Below are 18,748 nucleotides of genomic sequence, written 5' to 3'. Positions count from 1 at the left end.
TTCCTGGCTGTGTGTTTCGGGTCGTTGTCATGCTGGAAGACCCAGCCACGACCCATCTTCAATGCTCTTACTGAGGGAAGGAGGTTGTTGGCCAAGATCTCACGATACATGGCCCCATCCATCCTCCCCTCAATACGGTGCAGTCGTCCTGTCCCCTTTGCAGAAAAGCATCCCCAAAGAATGATGTTTCCACCTCCATGCTTCACGGTTGGGTTGGTGTTCTTGGGGTTGTACTCATCCTTCTTCTTCCTCCAAACACGGCGAGATGGAGTTTAAACCAAAAAGCTCTATTTTTGTCTCATCAGACCAGATGACCTTCTCCCATTCCTCCTCTGGATCATCCAGATGGTCATTGGCAAACTTCAGACGGGCCTGGACATGCACTAGCTTGAGCAGGAGGACCTTGCGTGCGCTGCAGGATTTTAATCCATGACGGCGTAGTGTGTGACTAATGGTTTTCTTTGAGACTGTGGTCCCAGCTCTCTTTCAGGTCATTGACCAGATCCTGCCGTGTAGTTCTGGGCTGATCCCTCACCTTCCTCATGATCATTGATGCCCCACGAGGTGAGATCTTGCATGGAGCCCCAGACCGAGGGTGATTGACCGTCATCTTGAACTTCTTCCATTTTCTGATAATTGCACCAACAGTTGTTGCCTTCTCACCAAGCTGCTTGCCTATTGTCCTGTAGCCCATCCCAGGCTTGTGCAGGTCTACAATTTTATCCCTGATGTCCTTACACTGCTCTCTGGTCTTGACCATTGTGGAGAGGTTGGAGTCTGTTTGATTGAGTGCGTGGACAGGTGTCTTTTATACAGGTAATGAGTTCAAACAGGTGCCGTTAATACAGGTAATGAATGAGTGGAGAACAGGGGGGCTTCTTAAAGAAAAACTAACAGGTCTGTGAGAGCCGGAATTCTTACTGGTTGGTAGGTGATCAAATAGTTATGTCATGCAATAAAATGCAAATGAATGACTTAAAAATCATACAATGTGATTTTCTGGATTTTTGTTTTAGATTCCATCTCTCACAGTTGAAGTGTAACTATGATAAAAATTAAAGACCTCTACATACTTTGTAAGTAGGAAACCCTGCAAAATCGGCAGTGTATCAAATACTTGTTCTCCCCACTGTATCTGATCATGGTGTCAAACTAGAGGAAGTTGGGAGCAGGAGGAAGTAGATACAGGAGACGTCGTAATGATGTACATTTACTACAGGAGACAGGCACCAGGACCAGATAAGCTTGACTCTCCTTTATCTTTCTAAAATGTAGTCAGTGGAGGCCCGGAGGCTGACCTCTGTCAATTCCATTAGTCTTACAGCTAAACCCATTGGACCTGGAGAACCAGAGTGCTCTCTGGGCTACCTCTGTCCACTACTAAAGTCTTCCTGTATCCATCTTTAATTGCCTCATAAAATGGCACCAATGAAACCTTGGACCATGGCTTTCCAGGATTAGGTCTGAGTGCCTCAGTCTAGGGCCTACAATCCAATGTTCCATGAGTAAGCGATTTTAAACCAGGAGCACATTTCTGGAGCACATACAAGCATCCATAATTGAGCTCAGGTTCTGCGATTCCTGTTCTCACTCTGAAGGCACTGCATTGTGAACCATCTGGTCCCACATGCTCACACCTGCAGAATAGGATCATTCACAATTTACAGAGAGAGTATCAACATATTTCAAAAGTCATAAGTTATTTATTCCAATGGGATAATGTTTTGTCCCCAAATTCTAGTCACTTCACCCCTACCTACAAATTACCTTGACTAACCTGTACCCCCACACATTGACTCAGTACCGGTACCCCCTGAATATAGTCTGGTTATTATGTTATTGTGTTACTTTTTATTATTTTTTACTTTTGTTTATTTGGTAAATATTTTCTTAACTCTTTCTTGAACGCATTGTTGGTTAATGCTCGTAAGTAAGAATTTCAAGGTCTACACCTGTTGTATTCGGCGCATATGACAAATAAAGTTTGATTTGAGTTGTGAAGGTAGAGTATACCAGGTAACTTTTTAATATAAATTTTGCTCCACAAATGGGTGATTTCGTCAATGTATGTTTTGGTCCTCCTCATGTTAGTTTAATTGAAACCCCCTCTAACGAGAGCTGATATCACACTTCAGCCTGGTACAAACCTAAGGAATTCCAAAACAAGCTTTTGTTTATTCATCCGGTATGTCTTTGAGTATATATGCATATGTTAGAGAAATGCAGTCCAGAGCACACTCATAGGTGTGTCTCAAGAACAAGCCCACGTCTCACTATGTGGAAAATATTGTTTGCAAAATAATGTTTAAAAATAAGACCCTGAAAGGCCTCAAAGACAAACCATTAAACACTGTATTGGGAAAAGGAACAAATAGCCATAAATCATTTTCATCACTGACCTCCCAAAACACAACAAGCAGTTTTCTCCTCCACCTCACTATCGTGTCTACAAAGCGTGGGAGCGTCAGTTTGTCAAAAGTGGTGTTGGGTAATGAATATTAATGGACTCAGATGTCAGGGAAATTAATTGGCGAGGCGGGTAAACGCCACATTATCTTTAGGGCTGAAGTATTTAGTGGTATATCAGTGCCCATGTGCTCCTCTAATGAAAAGCGGAGGTCAGGGAAGAGAAATGGCTACTGAGAGCAGATATGAGGAATGGGGAGAAGAACTGCAGTCTCTTTTGATAGTGGGCACTTCTGCCAAATAGCCATTATAACACACATTCTGTGTACATGTGAGTTCATGTATTTTCTGTATGCATTTTGAGGATGTGTGCGTGCGTTTGTGTGTTTTAAACTTGTGAACTTGTGTGTGGCTTCGAATGGACAGCCGGCCACAGTGAGATTGCATAGATTAGCCAATGGCTTAGCCACTGCTTGTCAAGCTGTGTGTCTGTGTGTGTGTCTGCGTGTGTGTCTGTGTGCGTGTGTGCGCATGCACGTGGCTAAGAAAGAGAAGAGTTGCCCATAACGCAGTCGCCATCTCTCAGTTCCAGTCCAGTGCCTGAGGAAATGTACCCTGATATTAGCTATTAAAGAGCAGATTGTCAGGGGAGCTATGCCTCATGCACTGACAGCAGCTGCACAATAGAACAGGCATGGGGCATGGGGGCGTGCTTAGGCTTGTTCAGCCATCAGTTAACCACTAAAGCTCCCCATGCACGTCTCCTAACCAACAAGGAATTCAAAGATCCAAATATGTACGCACTGGGTTGGAAAAAGCCCTTAAACACAGACATGCATCACAAAGTGGCAAAGCTGATGACTCTGTGCATTAAACCTGCTTTTCACTTGCGTGGAACTAGGATTTCCTGCAAATGCCTTCATTTGTGAGAAGTTCTGAGGAGATTTGAAGCTGTAGAAACTTTCCAAAAGGATTTTGTCTGGAGAATGAATTCCAATGAGGAAGGAGGGGCTGAATGAGTCAACGTAAGTTCTATGACCCCTGCTGTGAAATATCTCAAAGATAACTTTGCTCTGTTATCCAAATGATAATCACGACCATTATAAATACACTTCTGTATCAAAGCTACTTTATCAAGATCCTAATCACAGTAGATTCAAAACTGCCTATGTAGTTGGCCTGAAATTCAAAATGAAGAAAGGAAGGAATGCCTCACAACTGCAGGGCCTTGAGGGGTTTCTGTCCTTTAAGTCATGGTGGCATATAATGGGGCCCAATCATTTTAATTAAAGAGCTTAATCCAGCATCATTGAGAAAGGTAATCAGATCTCAGGGGGAGCTCAGTGATTGTCTGGAAGCCTAACGAGAGTGGAAGGATTTGAGAAGAGCATTTCTGCTCTATCGCCAAAGGAAATCTCCTGGGAAAACTGAGAGCTTTAGAGGTATAGAAACAGGCAACGTGGGCCTCCCGAATGGCGCACCGGTCTAAGGCACTTGGCTCATCGCTCCCTAGCGACTCCTTGTGGTGGGGCCGAGTGCCTGCAGGCTGACGCCGGTCACCAGTTGAGCGGTGTTTCCTCCGACACATTGGTGCGGCTGGCTTCCGGGTTAAGCTGGCGGGTGTTAATAAATCCTCTCTGGTACTCTCTGGTACACCTCGACAACAGCCAGTGAAATTGCAGGGCGCCAAAATCATAACAACAGAAATCCCATAATTAAAATTCCTCAAACATACAAGTATTATACACCATTTTAAAGATAAACTTCTTGTAAATCCAACCACAGTGTCCGATTTCAAAAAGGCTTTACTGCGAAAGCACACCATGCGCCTAGCCACAGAAAACCATACAGACATTTTCCAACCAAGGAGAGGTGTCACAAAAGTCAGAAATAGTGTTAAAATTAATCACTTACCTTTGATGATCTTCATCTGATGGCACTCCCAGGTATCCATGTTAGACAACAAATGTTTGTTTTGTTTGATGTTCATCTTTATGTCCAAATACCTCCTTTTTGTTTGCGTGTTTAGTCCAGTAATCCTATCGCACAAGGCGAGGGTACTAAGTCCAGAAAAGTTCCATTACAGTTTGTAGAAACATGTCCAACGATGTATAGAATCAATCTTTAGGATGTTTTTATCATAGATCTTCAATAATATTCCAACCAGACAATTCCTTTGTCATTAGAAATGAAAGGGAACGGAGCTCGTGCTCACGGCCGCGCACGTGACTAAACTAAAGGCTTTCAGCCTGACCACTGCTCGCTCCCCTTTCACAATAGAAGCCTGAAACAACATTCTAAAGACTGTTGACATCTAGTGGAAGCCTTAGGAAGTGCAATCTGACCCCATAGACACAGTATATTGGATTCGCAATCACTTGAAAAACTACAAACCTCAGATTTCCCACTTCCTGGTTGGATTTTTCTCAGGTTTTCGCCTGCCATATGACTTCTGTTATACTCGCAGACATCATTCAAACAGTTTTAGAAACTTCAGAGTGTTTTCTATCCAAATCTACTAATAATATGCATATCCTAGCCTCTGGGCCTGAGTAGCAGGCAGTTTACTCTGGGCATGCTTTTCATCCGGACGTGAAAATACTGCCCCCTACACCAAATAAGTTTTAACTCTACCTTTGCCTGACTCTACCGTTGCCTCTCGCAAGCCCATTGGGGAGTTGCAGCGATGGGACAAGAACAAAATTGGGGAGAAAAGGGGGGTAAAAAAGAAACAGACGACAAAAAGGACGGGAAGCTCTCAAAGAGGGTCATGATAGCTGTCTCTTTTTCCCAATCAAATTCCCTCTTTCTTTGTGGCATCCTCTCTCTCTCTCTCTCTCTCTCTCTCTCTCTCTCTCTCTCGCTCTCTCTCTCTCTCTAATTGTGTCCCTCTCTTTTGATTTTATTTCTTCTCTTCCCCCTTTCCTTCTGGGGCCCCTGCACTTCCTCATCTTTCTTTCACTTACTGTATTTTTCATTCCCTCTTTCTCTCTCACTGTTACATTCCTCTCCATGCTCTCTTTCCCTCTCCAATCTATCTTTCTCGTTCCATCTCCTTACTCCTTTCCTTATTTACTCTATTACCCCTTATGTCCCCTTCTCTCTCTCTCTCCCTCACTACCCCCCCTCTCTTAGCCCATAACTGTCAGTCCCCAACCGCTGCCTCTCTAGATTGATCACAGTCATTACCTTCATTAATGAGAGGTGATTGAGTTCTTAACAGAGCCAGTTAGGTCACAGCGAGTGGGGATATGGATTACTGGAGCCTTCCCAGAGTAGAGGGCGTTTTAGGCCAGCCAAAGTACACTATAATCACCTGCTCGCGAAAGGCAAATGGCTCTTTAATGGCATTATGGAAGATGAGTGCACTGCAATGCAAGAACAGACACATGTATGTGCCTACATTGCTTTTTGAACAGGTCGCCCTTGATTGAAATAGAGGTGGGTCACTGAAATGGGATTTCCTGTTTAAAAGATGAAGCAATGAAGAGACACATCCATGCCTGTGTGTGAACAGTACACAACCACACACATACTGTATATACTCACCACAAAAACACAGTGTACATAGAGAGAGTACATACTCAAAAGCACATGTATAGAGACACGCATGTGCACATGCAAGCACAATACATGTATGGTGACAGACAAACTACAAAAACACATTTAACCCTGCTTTTCAAGGACAAATCAAATCATTATCTTGTGCTGAAAACCTGCCCACAGAAGGAGGTCGGTCGACAGCTCTTGGTCTCTAGTGACTTGGCTTTGATTGAGGGATTGGCATAGTGTGACTGCGGGGTGTTTTGATACCTGGCACTCAAAAGAAGGCTGGGAGTAGCTGGATAATAATTGCAGGGGTGTAATGGGGCACTGTTAATGTTTTGCTCTTAGCATAAATAGTATTCATCAGAGACAAGGTGAGGCCCACCATCAATTGCCGTCCAATTAAGGATTCACTCAAATGCTAATTATGGTGGCTTTATGCGATATAACAGAAATATCAAGTATCAAAGGTGTCAACTAGAGTTAATGGTGAATACTGTAATTTGGATAGTGTAGAGTATTATAAATGAAATGAATTCACTATTGATTCGCTCTCTTGGCTGGCGATCTTCACTCTGTGTCATTGCAGTAGAGAGAACTGAGAGGAATTGACATCGATCAGGGGATGCTGCCAAGACTAACATTTTATTTTGGTAAATGAGGAGCCAGTTCACAGTATTTTTTATACCGACTTGTGTTGTTTCTCTCATCAGATCTTATTGATCCATAGATGACTTTGATCTCCATACATGAGACAATTATTTTTGGTGCAGTAGTCGTCTTGTAACAGGTTATTTCAGCAGGGAAGGTCAATTAACATATCTATCGCCCTCTGCAGATGGCTTTCCAGGTGCATCGCCACTCCCACTATCTCCTGTGCTCACACTGGCTCCAACCCTGGGATCCCTGACATCAACCCTGGCACCCATGACATCAATGTTACCACCCCTGGCACCTACGCTGGCATCGAGTCCCAATTCATCCACAGGGACAGAGACTACCTCAGCTACAGGATGGGATGACAGGGCCTCGCCCAAATCCAGCTCACCTTTAGAACCAGACATGGAGGTGGAGCAAGAGGCTGAGACAGACCCGGAGACAGAGGAAGAGAAAGCCAGGCGTCTGCTCTACTGCTCGCTCTGCAAGATGGCCGTCAACTCGGCATCCCAACTGGAGGCTCATAACAGCGGTGAGAGGACCTGCCCTCCTCTCAGTCCCTCCTGTCCCTAGGGGCTCAATCACTAACCCTGAATAGTAGCTCTTAAATAGAGTTCACTCTTCTGTCAATGTGAAGAACACAGCCAATCATGTCCATCATTTGATTGGTAGGGTCTATTCATTGGCAAATAATGTCAGTGCCTCTCAATGCTGTTTACATAATAGTGGCAAATGACTGTGGATGCAAATGCCTTTTAGACCTTATTGTGACTCACTTTTTCCGATTTTATCATCCAGGTACGAAGCACAAGACCATGCTAGAGGCCAGGAGTGGTGTGGGCTCCATCAAGTCCTTCCCCCGGCCAGGGGTCAAGAGTAAGCTAGCTCCGCCCACCAAGGCAGCCACGGGCCTGCAGAACAAAACATTTCACTGTGAGATCTGCGATGTGCACGTCAACTCCGAGACACAGCTAAAACAGGTGGGATACACATGAACATTAGCCATTGTATATTATCACAGTTCCATGAGTGAAAATTATGAATTTGTTTAATGGAAATTGTTTGAATTCACTATATTTAAATGTCATGTTCTTATCAGTGGTATAACTGTATCTGTCTCTCTTGGGTTCATTGAAGTAGTGTCTAATTAGAAATTATTACTAAGCCTACGTAATATAACCTTGAAATGACAGAGAACAGTTATCAGGCATTGATTACACTAAACGAATAGAAACAAATGAGTAGGTAGGCTTTCAAAACTGGATGAATGGAACATGTCTTAAAATTGAATTGGCAAGTTTTTTTATATATATATTTGGACTTGTAGAGAGCTGCATTGATCATGCAATTTTGACATATTGCATTTACTGGCAATTTTCTTGTTTTAATTTGTACCTCTACGGCTGACAACCCTTCCGAATCAATTAGTGGTGTTCTGTTCTCCTTGGTCTTTTTGAGGCCCCTTAACTCTTAAGGATACGCACCTTTTTTCAATTTCCGCCTAAAATGACATACCCAAATCTAACTGCCTGTAGCTCAGGACCTGAAGCAAGGATATGTATATTCTTGATAACATTTGAAAGGAAACACTTTGCAGTTTGTGGAAATGTTAAATTAATGTTGGAGAATATAACACATTAGATCTGGTAAAAGATAACACAAAGAAAATAATGCGTATCTGTATTGTTTTTTTGTACTGTCATCTTTGAAATGCAAGAGAAAGGCCATAAATGTATTATTCCAGCCCAGGCACAATTTAGATTTTGGCCACTAGATGGCAGCAGTGTCTGTGCAACGTTTTAGACTGATCCAATGAACCATTGCATTTCTGTTCAAAATGTTGTATAAAGACTGCCCAAATATGCCTAATTGGTTTATTAATACATGTTCAAGTTCATAACTGTGCACTCTCCTCAAACAATAGCATGGTATTATTTCACTGTAATAGCTACTGTAAATTGGACAGTGCAGTTAGATTAACAAGAATTTAAGCTTTCTGCAAATATCAGATATATCTATGTCCTGGGAAATGTTCTTGTTTCTTACAATCTCATGCTAATACGTTAGCTCAACCGTCCCGCGGGGGACCCACCGATCCTGTAGAGGTTTAAGTAAATCTAGGACCAATCACTTGTGGTCTCTCTCTTTCTTACTATATAACCTTACTGTCCTCTCCATCTCTCCTCCAGCACATCAGCAGCAGACGTCACAAAGACCGAGCGGCGGGCAAACCGGCCAAACCTAAATACAGTCCCTACAGTAAACCCCCGAAAGTCCAGGCCACACAACCAGTAAGTCCCTCCTTGTCTCAATACTGACAAAATACAGAATCATAGGAATCACCTAAACAATCAGAAAGTCTCCACAAATCTATGTCACCAAGATGTGAGAGACACGATTGAGGGTATCTCTTTCTTGTTTTGTAATCTAAAACGGTGTTCTTCATTATTAGTTTATTTAATAACCCCTGGATATGAAGTTGATACGGTTTGTGACTTTACAGGCCTAGTAAAAATGAAGTTCTGAGACCGACATGCTAAAGGTGGAATTTATTGGGGATTCATCTGGGGCCCAAAAAAATTAAAGTCGAGTTTCCATCACGGGTCTCATAAAGTGGCAGACAGAGATAACTTGCGACCAGGCCCAGAGGTTGGCAATCTGTGGGAAATGACACATCTAAATCCCATCATCAACTGTATTAACCCAGAGGAGACACTTATATATGGAAAGAGCAAAGATTCCTCCCAGTAGGTTAGAATACATGAGTCAGTTGATTGACAGCACATAACAATTTCCATCTTGGTGTTCAGAGGAAGCTCCATTTCCCTATCACTAATACAGAAGACGATTTCAAAGGGCTCCATTGACCTTCAAACCCATACTCTCAGACACTGATTGAGTTTTTTGTTCTGTCTTTCTCTCTCCCTGTCTCTCGCTCTGTCTCTCTCGCTCTCTCTCTCTCTCTGTCTCTGTCTCTCTTTCTCGCGCTCTCTCTCTCTCTCTCTCTCTCTCTCTCTCTCTCTCTCTCAATCTCACTCTCCAGGTGAAGCTGACAGTGGGGAAGGAGTTGTGCCAACCTCAGATCACCCAGATAATGCCCGCTCACCTGGCAGCGTTGGCATCAGCAGCAGCAGCCATGGGCTCGGCCTTCCCCGGCCTCCGCTCCACCCACGCTCCCTCCCATGGCCCCACCCTTTTTCCGACACAGACCCTCCCTGCTGCCCTGCTCCGCCCCGCCCCCGGGCCTGTCAGGACCTCCCATACACAGTTACTGTTTGCCCCCTACTGACTCACAACCCCACCATATAGACTCTATGGACTTCCCATGACGGCCGTGCCACAGAAGTTGTTATGAACCAGAGTCCTCTTCCCTCTGCTTATCCCTTTATACATTTGGACCATAGGCCACCTTCACCAGAATATGGGGATAATAGGCACACAGGAATTGTTTAACCCATACTGCCAGATAAACCCTACTGGGCTGGCCAGACCTCCCGTTATGGATTTCCCAAGGAACCCATCAATGGCCTAGAATTGATCAGTGTCCCCCTTCCCTCTGCTGTTCCCCCTACATTCAGAGAAGAACCACACCGGAACGAATAATGGCTAAAATAAACAGATGGGCGCGGTGTGTTAGCGATCACCTGCTGGGTGTGAACGATCCAACATGTAGAATCATGGGGAAATAACCTCAAATAATAGCCGATATTCTGGTCAGTGGCGATAGGACGGCCACCCACGGCTTTTAACCAACCGTTTGTCGCCCTGGTGTGTTTTCTCTGAAGACTACGATCTTCACCAAAACATATGGACTCCAGACAACCTGAAGCATTACATCTGGACTACTGCCCACTCTATTCCATTTGGGTTACTACTGCTCTACAGTATTAACCCTGCATTTCCCGTTCCACTTGACTACAGGCCAGTCTCTTCATTACTGTAGAACCACCCTGTCGAATCTACTCGTTCATCTTCACAGAGTCATTGACTCATCACAATTCCCTCCTATAGTAGCTAGTACTTAGTCGTACCCACACAGACACCCCTTCTAGTATTACAAGGCTACTTAGCCCCAAACGTTCCTGTGCCATTCTCTTGCCCTTGAATCATACCCAAGAACAGGACTCGGAGTTATATTGTACTGCAATAATGTATAAGACAAACCAGTGAACTATGCAGTGTCATTTCTGTCTAATGCGAGGCACAGTTTGAGCTATAAATGTGTTATAGGGATATCATATTTGCAGAGATAGTGTCGCACTAAGATCATTGCTTCAGTGGAGGTAGTTATCACTCACGGCTGATACGGATCTCCTCTTCTGCTGTATGCACTTTAAGTCCCCCCTCTGTTGACGTCTGCAGTGCATTAGCTGGCTAGAGTATGTGTTGTAGTTCCTCTTGCATTACGTGTATGTGTCTGTTGGTGTGTAAGTGTTTGTTTCTTTGTGTGTGTGCGTATGTGTGTGGGTGTGTGTATATGGGTGTTTGTGTGTGACCTTGCCCTCCACCTTAAAGCCATCCCAGCTGACACCCAATAACCATTCTGAATGACCACGTCATGGTTTAAAGGGACCACTAATGCTTGTGTATAATATCTGTTAATGTGTAAAAGATGAACAATTTCAAATAAAAGAGTCTTACTTTGTTAACTTTGTTGATGCTACAATTCACCAATGGGACTGTACCGTTGCACATGCATGTCGAAAAATGTACGCACTACAGTAAGTCACTCTGGATAAGAGCCTCTGCTAAATGACTAAAACGTCAAATGCACACGTTATAGTGTCACAACACAATTGAAGGCTCTCAGCTTGCGTGACGATTGCCGTTGTTTGTCATGAGTCTTTTTCTGGAGGCAGCGCAGCAGAGTGATCACTAGCTGGCACAGCCACAAAGTCATACAATCTGATGTTTTACCTAACCCTAATGCCTAACCCTAACATTTAAATTAAGACCTAAAAGCAACAAAAAAATAAAAACATGTTTCTTTTTACAATATAGTCAATTTAAGGGGAAATCATCCTGTTCTGCCTCCAGGACAAGACTCATGACAATAAACGTCAACCTGCAGATTGCTTCCCATCAGGAAGTAAAATCATTGATAAACAGGTTTCGGTGTTAGCAATTTGAGCTAACCAAAACACTATAAGTTATCAGGTACATATTGTAGACATTTGTTCAGTCTGTCTGTGGTCCAGTCCATGAACCCATAAGGCTGTGCGTCAATCCCCAGTCTGTAGCATATCTGCCCAAAGACTCCTGACAACATTCCTGACACACACAACTCCCCTCTCAAGCCAGAGGGAGCTTACTTCCAACCCTAATCCAACTCCAAAAACAACAAAGCAGGCCGCCTGATGACCCGAGAGCAAGACATTAGGTGTGTGACAAATGGGTATTGAGGTTCCTTGGTACCACAGGGCGAAATACAGAAGGGTTTATTTCCAAAATATTAGCACCTTACATTTATCACCTGTTTATTAGGACTCCTGAGAAAACCACAGATTGGATTGATGAATTGCGTCCTACTCGATGCCAACCAAACTTTTGATATCTTTTCCTTTGGCCACAGAAAACATTCATTTTATGATTGTGAAGAATTGATCTGGTGGGCTGTGGATGTGTAACAACAGGCGTGTTTTTATGCAGTAGCACACACTTGTTGTTTTCTGTCATCTCTTTTTTTTTAAAGACAGAAGTTCATTGCGCTATTGCTTCTATTGAGTAGGTCTTCCCTTTCTATCCATGTAGGCTGTAGAAAACGGTGTCGTGCTGGAGGGCTAATGTACAGGCAGGAGGATGTGTAGTAACACAGTAGGAACAGGCTCTGAAGTCGGATACCCTTGGGACACAAGGGCAGATTCCGACAGCGTGTCTGTCCATGTTCACCTCGGATTCCACAGTATGATAAGTGCCTCAATTAACATTCCACGTCCATTACAACTTCATATTTCTTCCAACGGGTTTTATACCGTTTTGAAACCTGGTGCTGTTATCTTCGACTGAACACCTGCATCACATGCCAGTTGGTTTTTACAGTCTCATGTTTCAGCAGACTGCTTTCATGCCTTTCATGGTTGAAATTAGGATAGGGATTTGATTAGAAGTCCCAGTCAAATATTTTTGTGAGAAGGTAGAATTAGTGGAGTGCTCAAAACAACAAATTAAATCCAAATGAAATCCTAATGTAATCCTAATCCAAACATAGGTCTGAACACAGAGTTTTTGAGGTTTGGTTTCGAAATGTGTCTAAAATGTGCCATTTGCCTTTTCTTTTTCTCAGTCTTAAAGAGCTTTGACCTTGGCAATAAAGTTAGCCTTAAAAATGAGAGCAAAGCCCACAAGCTTCGGCTTGTTTAGGAGTCTATGGTTACCATGCAGTTCAGATCGACCAAGACACAACAACATTACAAACATGTTTCCCCAAATGTATTGGAATGAGTTTGTTTGAATGGAACTGAGATCCAAACATAAGTTAAGGAAAGCATTTACATGCAAACAAATAGCCCAACTAAGTTTTCTGCTCTCCACATTGTACAGTGTAGCTATTGTTGACATCTCCCATTGGCTCCAAATCCACCTTCATTCCGAGGCTTTGTCATGTCCAATATCAACATGCGGAATCACTGAGTCAGAGGGAGAAGAAATTGGCACAAATAGTATACAAATAAATAAATAATACTAGCCTTGATTACTAATGTTGTCATGGATTCATTGCATGCATACAGAAACCCTTACTCTGTTAGCTCAGATTACTACTGGCTGACCCCTCATACTAAACTAGTATATTCAGTTATATGACCCGCCCTTGCCTTGCTCTCCTTGGCCACATCAATTATTGAGCCATTAATTATTGGCTCAAACAGATGTCACTCAAGTGAGACGGAGACTGTGACCCTAATGAATAACCTGCCGCCATAAACACACAGAGAGCGTGTTGGACCAGTCTGAACGGATCTGAGAGGTGCTATTTATTACAAGGAGAAAGAACTAGTAAAAGGGAATGGTTCCATGTCAGTGATTGGCCAATATATCAGCCAGTATGATGCTATAAATGCTTATACTGCTCCATGTCTCTTCTAGGAACCAAATAAGCGTTCAAATAGAACATATTAATATATATCTAACTGAGGCAATATGGGAGGAGTAGCCTACCTATAAAAGGGCACTATGTGTGCAGCAACTACTCAGCTAGCGCACAACATTCTGAGAACCATATGTTTCTTAGAGTTTGTTGTGAGCGTGGTTGTCTTATGATTATTTTGCATACAACATTCTAGGAAAGGTGCAGGATATCCAGCTAGAGCGAAACATTCTGAGAACCATATGTTTCTTAGGGATGAATTTCAGTACTTCAGCATAACATTTCCTAAAGGTTTCCTCATTGTTCTATTTAAAGTCATGTTCTCAGAGCATTAAGAGAACTTTCCATAAAAACCACAAGAAAACACAAGTAACGTTCAAAGAACATAATAAGAATATACACTCCGTTCTCTGGGTCAACAAAACTCTCTCCATCCTCTGTCTTGTTAAGTGTGCTCAGATGTGTTGGCCGCACCCACTAATTGGCCACACCTGATCTTAATGAGTGAGTGTTTTCTTTGAAATGGGGTTTGTTTGAATAGACAAATATGTAAAACTTTGTATGAGTAAACAGGATTTTTACAAATTTTAACCAGTAAGTTGACTGAGAACACATTCTCATGTAGAGCAACGACCTGGGGAATAGTTACAGCGGAGGGATGAATGAGCCAATTGGAAGCTGGGGATAATTACATGTCTATGATTTGGAATTTAGGCAGGACACTGGGATTAACACCCCTACTCTTATGATAAGTGCAATGTGAACTTTGGTGACCACGTCGTCCCACCCGAAAGACGGCACCATATACAGGGCATTCCTCAATCACTGCCCTGGGATATTTGCTTTTTTTTCAGACCAGAGGAAAGAGTGCCTTCTACTGGCCCTCCAACACCACTTCCAGCAGCATCTGGTCTCCAATCTAGGGACCGACCATGATCAACCCTGCTTAGTTTCAGAGGCAAGCCAGCAGTGGGATGCAGGTTGGTATGCTGCCCACTTCTGTTCTCAGAATGTAAAAAAAAAAAATCATTTCTACCGGCCAGGAAACTTACAGCTTAATTCCCAGAACCAATGGGAAACCAAAAATTTACATTCCCACAACTTCCAAAGAACCAAATGTCAAAATAACCATGCTGGGTATGATCTAGAAGGCAAGGTTATACACTTTATAGAGTGCTTAAGAAAATGAAAGTGCCCCTGGGCTGAGTGTAAGGTTGTGTAAGGTCTGCGGACAGGTTGTATAATTGTGCGTGCGTGTGTGTGTGTGTGTTCAGTGTTCTCTATCAATGTCAAGTGCCTATCAATATTTAGTTGACAGGAAATATTCAAGCTATGATGGAGATAATGTAAACTGTTTACCAATGACACATTTTGGTTAGTCATTTTTTGAAACAACTTACTGTAGATGACATATCCCTGCAGGCAACTGCCTGGTTCTGATGGTTGGGAATTTGTGTTATAGTTTCAGTGTCGCTGTCTCCTTCTCATCACCTGATATAGAAATATAGCAGTAATGTATGCAGTCCAGGAGAGTTATCATGGTAATAGAACTGTCAGGGAAGTGACATCTCAGGGTTACGGTGATGACATCTAGGATAGGTGATGCAGGCCGACAGCTAAGGAGATCACACCAGATAGCAGCTGTGACTTTCAGGAAGTGTCATCTTGTGTTTCATGTCAACTGCAGGTTTTATTTTTTGTCATTTTTAATTTAACCTTTATTTAACTAGGCAAGTCCGTTAAAAACAAATTGTTATTTACAATGATGGCCTACCCTGGCCAATTGTGTCTTGCCCTATGGGACTCCCAATCACTGCCGGTTGTCATACAGCCTGGAACCGAACCAGGGTCTGTAGTAACACCTCTAGCACTGAGATGCAGTGCCGTAGACCGCTGCACCACTCAGGAGCCCCTAAAGGTAAGAAGGAAGTGAACACATTCATGCATTCCGCTGCTTCCCTAATGATCTATTAACCATGTGTCATGCTGTAATGTCTGTACATTACAGCAGTATGTTATAACAGCATTTTCAGTGGTTGGCCACACAAGCTCACAGAACGGGACCGCCAAGTACTGAAGCACGTAGCGCGTAAAAATCGTCCATCCTCGGTTGCAACACCCACTACCGACTACCAAACTGCCTCTGGAAGCAACGTCAGCACAATAACTGTTCGTCGGGAGCTTCATGAAATGGGTTTCTACGGCTGAGCAGCCCCACAAAAGCCTAAGATCCCCATGTGCAATGCCAAGCGTTGACTGGAGTGGTGTAAAGTTCACCGCCATTGGACTCTGGAGCAGTGGAAACACGTTCTCTGGAGTGATGAATCACGCTTCCTCATCTGGCAGTCCAAAGGACGAATCTGGGTTTGGCGGATCCCAGGAGAACACTACCTGTCCCAATGCATAGTGTTAACTGTAAAGTTTGGTGGAGGAGGAATAATAGTCTGGGAATGTTTTTCATGGTTCAGGCTATGCATGCCCCTTCATTCCAGAGAAGGAAAATCTTAACATTAGATCATACAATGATATTCTAGACGATTCTGTGTCCATATACTTTTGGTTATGTAGTGTGTTTGAGGTGCCTTTAATGATGGTATGGATGTAAAATTCTCATTCTAATTGCTTAAGGATTATTTCATTAAACTCCAAGTATGAAATTATAGATTTTGTCAACATTCCAAGAGTAGCCTATAAGGTAGGCTGGCTCACACTGACTCTTATTCCATGGTCCCCTTTGAGATGGTGTACTACTGCTGCCATCTGTTGGATAAAAGAGGGGCTTACAGGTGCACAAAACCAGCTCTTTAAGTACTTTAAGTAAATTGACAAGCCTGTACTCTTTTTGTTGTTGTCCCCTTTCACTCAACACTATTAATCAGACTACTACTTTACTCTAAATGTCCATAATGACCAAAAGCCTACCAAACATCTTTCTCCATTTGATTCCGAAAAAAAAAAATACTTATTTGGAAGGCTCTTGCATAAGCTGCACAATGTTGTCATAGTGCCTTTAGTTGCCAAGGAAACTGTTTCTGTGGAAAGGCCAGTAAACAGTTGAACTCAATCTAAAGTACTGCCATTACTTGAGGCGAGCATAAATGGACTCATGGTACACCCCTTCACATTATGTCTGGAAATATTCACTAGGCTAGTTTGAGAAATAAGTTATTATTTGTTACTATTATAATGGAACTGGTGAAATGGAAAATGAAAGGGCGACACATTTCAGCCCTGATTTGTTTGTGTTTGTATTCCCATTCTTTGAATAATTCTCACTCCAGTATTCCCATAGAGGGGCTCCCTGGGGAATCCTTTGACTCCAGTCCTGACACAGGAAGCCCTTACCCTTCCCAACACCATGCCCTCCACCACAGTGGGAGCAATATCCATGGCAACCCATCTTCCAATTTGGAGAAAGGTAAGAGCCCCTTCAGCGTCAGGGTGCAGTGTGTGGACTTTGTCCAACTTCAGCACATGGCAGAATACAGCGTTACCACGCACAAAGGGAGCAACCCGTTCATCCGTGCTGTGGCAGTGTGTGAGGAGAAAAACTCCACATGGAAAAAGAACATGGAGGATGTGACCATTTTTCATGAGGGGTATGGAGGCAAAGAGGGGACCAGCTTTTTCGGGGTCTTTGACGGGTTTCACGGACAGATTTCTGCAGTTACAGCATCTAGGGAGATGCCTGTTTTAGTCCTGGAGCAACTCTCCAAACAGGACCCCTTGCTCTCCTTGGAGAAGGACCAGGTGAAGCTACTGTCACGCTTTGAAGCCCTGTTCCAGAAAGACTACAACAGACCTTACCCAGGCCAGGGCCAGAACATTGGACTAGGCCTAGGCCCCGAGCAGCTGGAGAATCTGACCAATATGGAACAGGTGAACCTAGCCTTCAACACAGCCTTCTGGAAGATGGACCGGGTCCTGGGGCTTGGCAAGAACGAGACCTCCAAGATCCGCTGGAGTGGCTGCACAGCGCTCCTCTGCCTGATCGACAGTGGGCTGCCCTCATCAGACGGGAAGGAGCAGGGAACAGGACAGGAGAGTAATACACCAACCCCCTCACAGGAGTTACAGGGTGGAAGAATTCTCATTGCTAACTGTGGTCAGTATTTTCCTAGCATACTGATAATACACTGAAAAAATGATACAGAACAAGTCTTATTCATTGAATACTATCAATTTCCAAATCTCTTGTTGATTCACATTTCTCCCAAATCTCTTGTTGATTCCCATTTCACAGGTAATGTCCATGCGGTGCTGTACAAACAAGGCAGGGGCTTTCGTCTGACCAAAGACCACAGCACGTCCAACCCTAAAGAGCGCAAACGCATCTTCCAGTCCGGAGGTGCAATCAGCGTCAACAAACAGCACGGTCTGGTGGAGGGGCTGACCGAGGCCACCCGAGGGCTTGGTCATTATGGCGATCGCAAGCTGAAAAAGTCAGTCATCCCTGTGCCTTACTCTGTGTCGCTGCCCACGGACCCATCCTTCCAGATGCTGGTCCTAGCGTCCAGTGGCCTCTGGGAAGTCTTGGATGAGCATGCAGTGGCTGAGAGAGCTCTGACTGTCATTGAGTTGACTCAACAGAAATTAATAGTGAAGACCCTGTGCCTCATGCAAACTGTTGAGGATTCGTCCGTTTCAGATTCTCAAAGTTGCATACAGTCAAGACCAGGGTCATCTATTTTTGATAGTGAAGAACCTTCCAGTGTCAAGGATGAGGACAACCCACCAGAGTTGGACATGCCAGAGCCTCTGGGGGTACAAGCTAGAGATATTCAGAATGCAGAGGAAACAGAGAGACATCAATCCCTAGTCCTGCAGCAGGAGAGTGAGGTCAATGTGAAGGGAACTATGGCTGACAGTCTGAAGAATCTCACTTTGGACTACGAGCGCCTTGCAGCTGACATTTGTAGAGAGCTCGTGGACACAGCATTGGTCTCAGGTTCAAGGGAAAACATTTCAGTCATGGTCATACTTCTTCATGGGTTGGATGTGCTCAGAGAAAACACTCTCAAAGGAGAGTTGACAAAGCAAACAAATACCATGTAA

The 18,748-nt window shown here is 43.6% G+C and overlaps 2 protein-coding genes across 2 annotated transcripts in view; both read left to right on the top strand.

Moving 5' to 3' along the window:
- LOC139380615 (zinc finger protein 385D-like) overlaps positions 1–11,253 on the top strand; it is a 41,291-nt gene extending 30,038 nt beyond the window's left edge. Inside the window, exons 5-8 of the mRNA XM_071123501.1 lie at positions 6,791–7,141; positions 7,408–7,589; positions 8,799–8,900; positions 9,653–11,253. Of these exons, the coding sequence (XP_070979602.1) occupies positions 6,791–7,141; positions 7,408–7,589; positions 8,799–8,900; positions 9,653–9,898 (881 nt within the window). The 3' untranslated portion in view covers positions 9,899–11,253. The remainder of the gene's footprint in view (positions 1–6,790; positions 7,142–7,407; positions 7,590–8,798; positions 8,901–9,652) is intronic.
- Positions 11,254–16,791: 5,538 nt separating this feature from the next.
- LOC139377034 (protein phosphatase 2C-like domain-containing protein 1) lies at positions 16,792–18,748 on the top strand. Its single transcript, XM_071120102.1, has 3 exons — positions 16,792–16,802; positions 16,975–17,798; positions 17,937–18,748. Exons 1-3 carry the CDS (start codon positions 16,792–16,794, stop codon positions 18,746–18,748), a joined length of 1,647 nt encoding a protein of 548 aa, XP_070976203.1.

Source organism: Oncorhynchus clarkii, chromosome 2 (genome assembly GCF_045791955.1).
Source record: "Oncorhynchus clarkii lewisi isolate Uvic-CL-2024 chromosome 2, UVic_Ocla_1.0, whole genome shotgun sequence".
Taxonomy (NCBI): Eukaryota; Metazoa; Chordata; class Actinopteri; order Salmoniformes; family Salmonidae; genus Oncorhynchus; species Oncorhynchus clarkii.
Note: the sequence above shows the minus strand (reverse complement) of the source record. Positions and strands in the feature narration are given on the sequence as shown.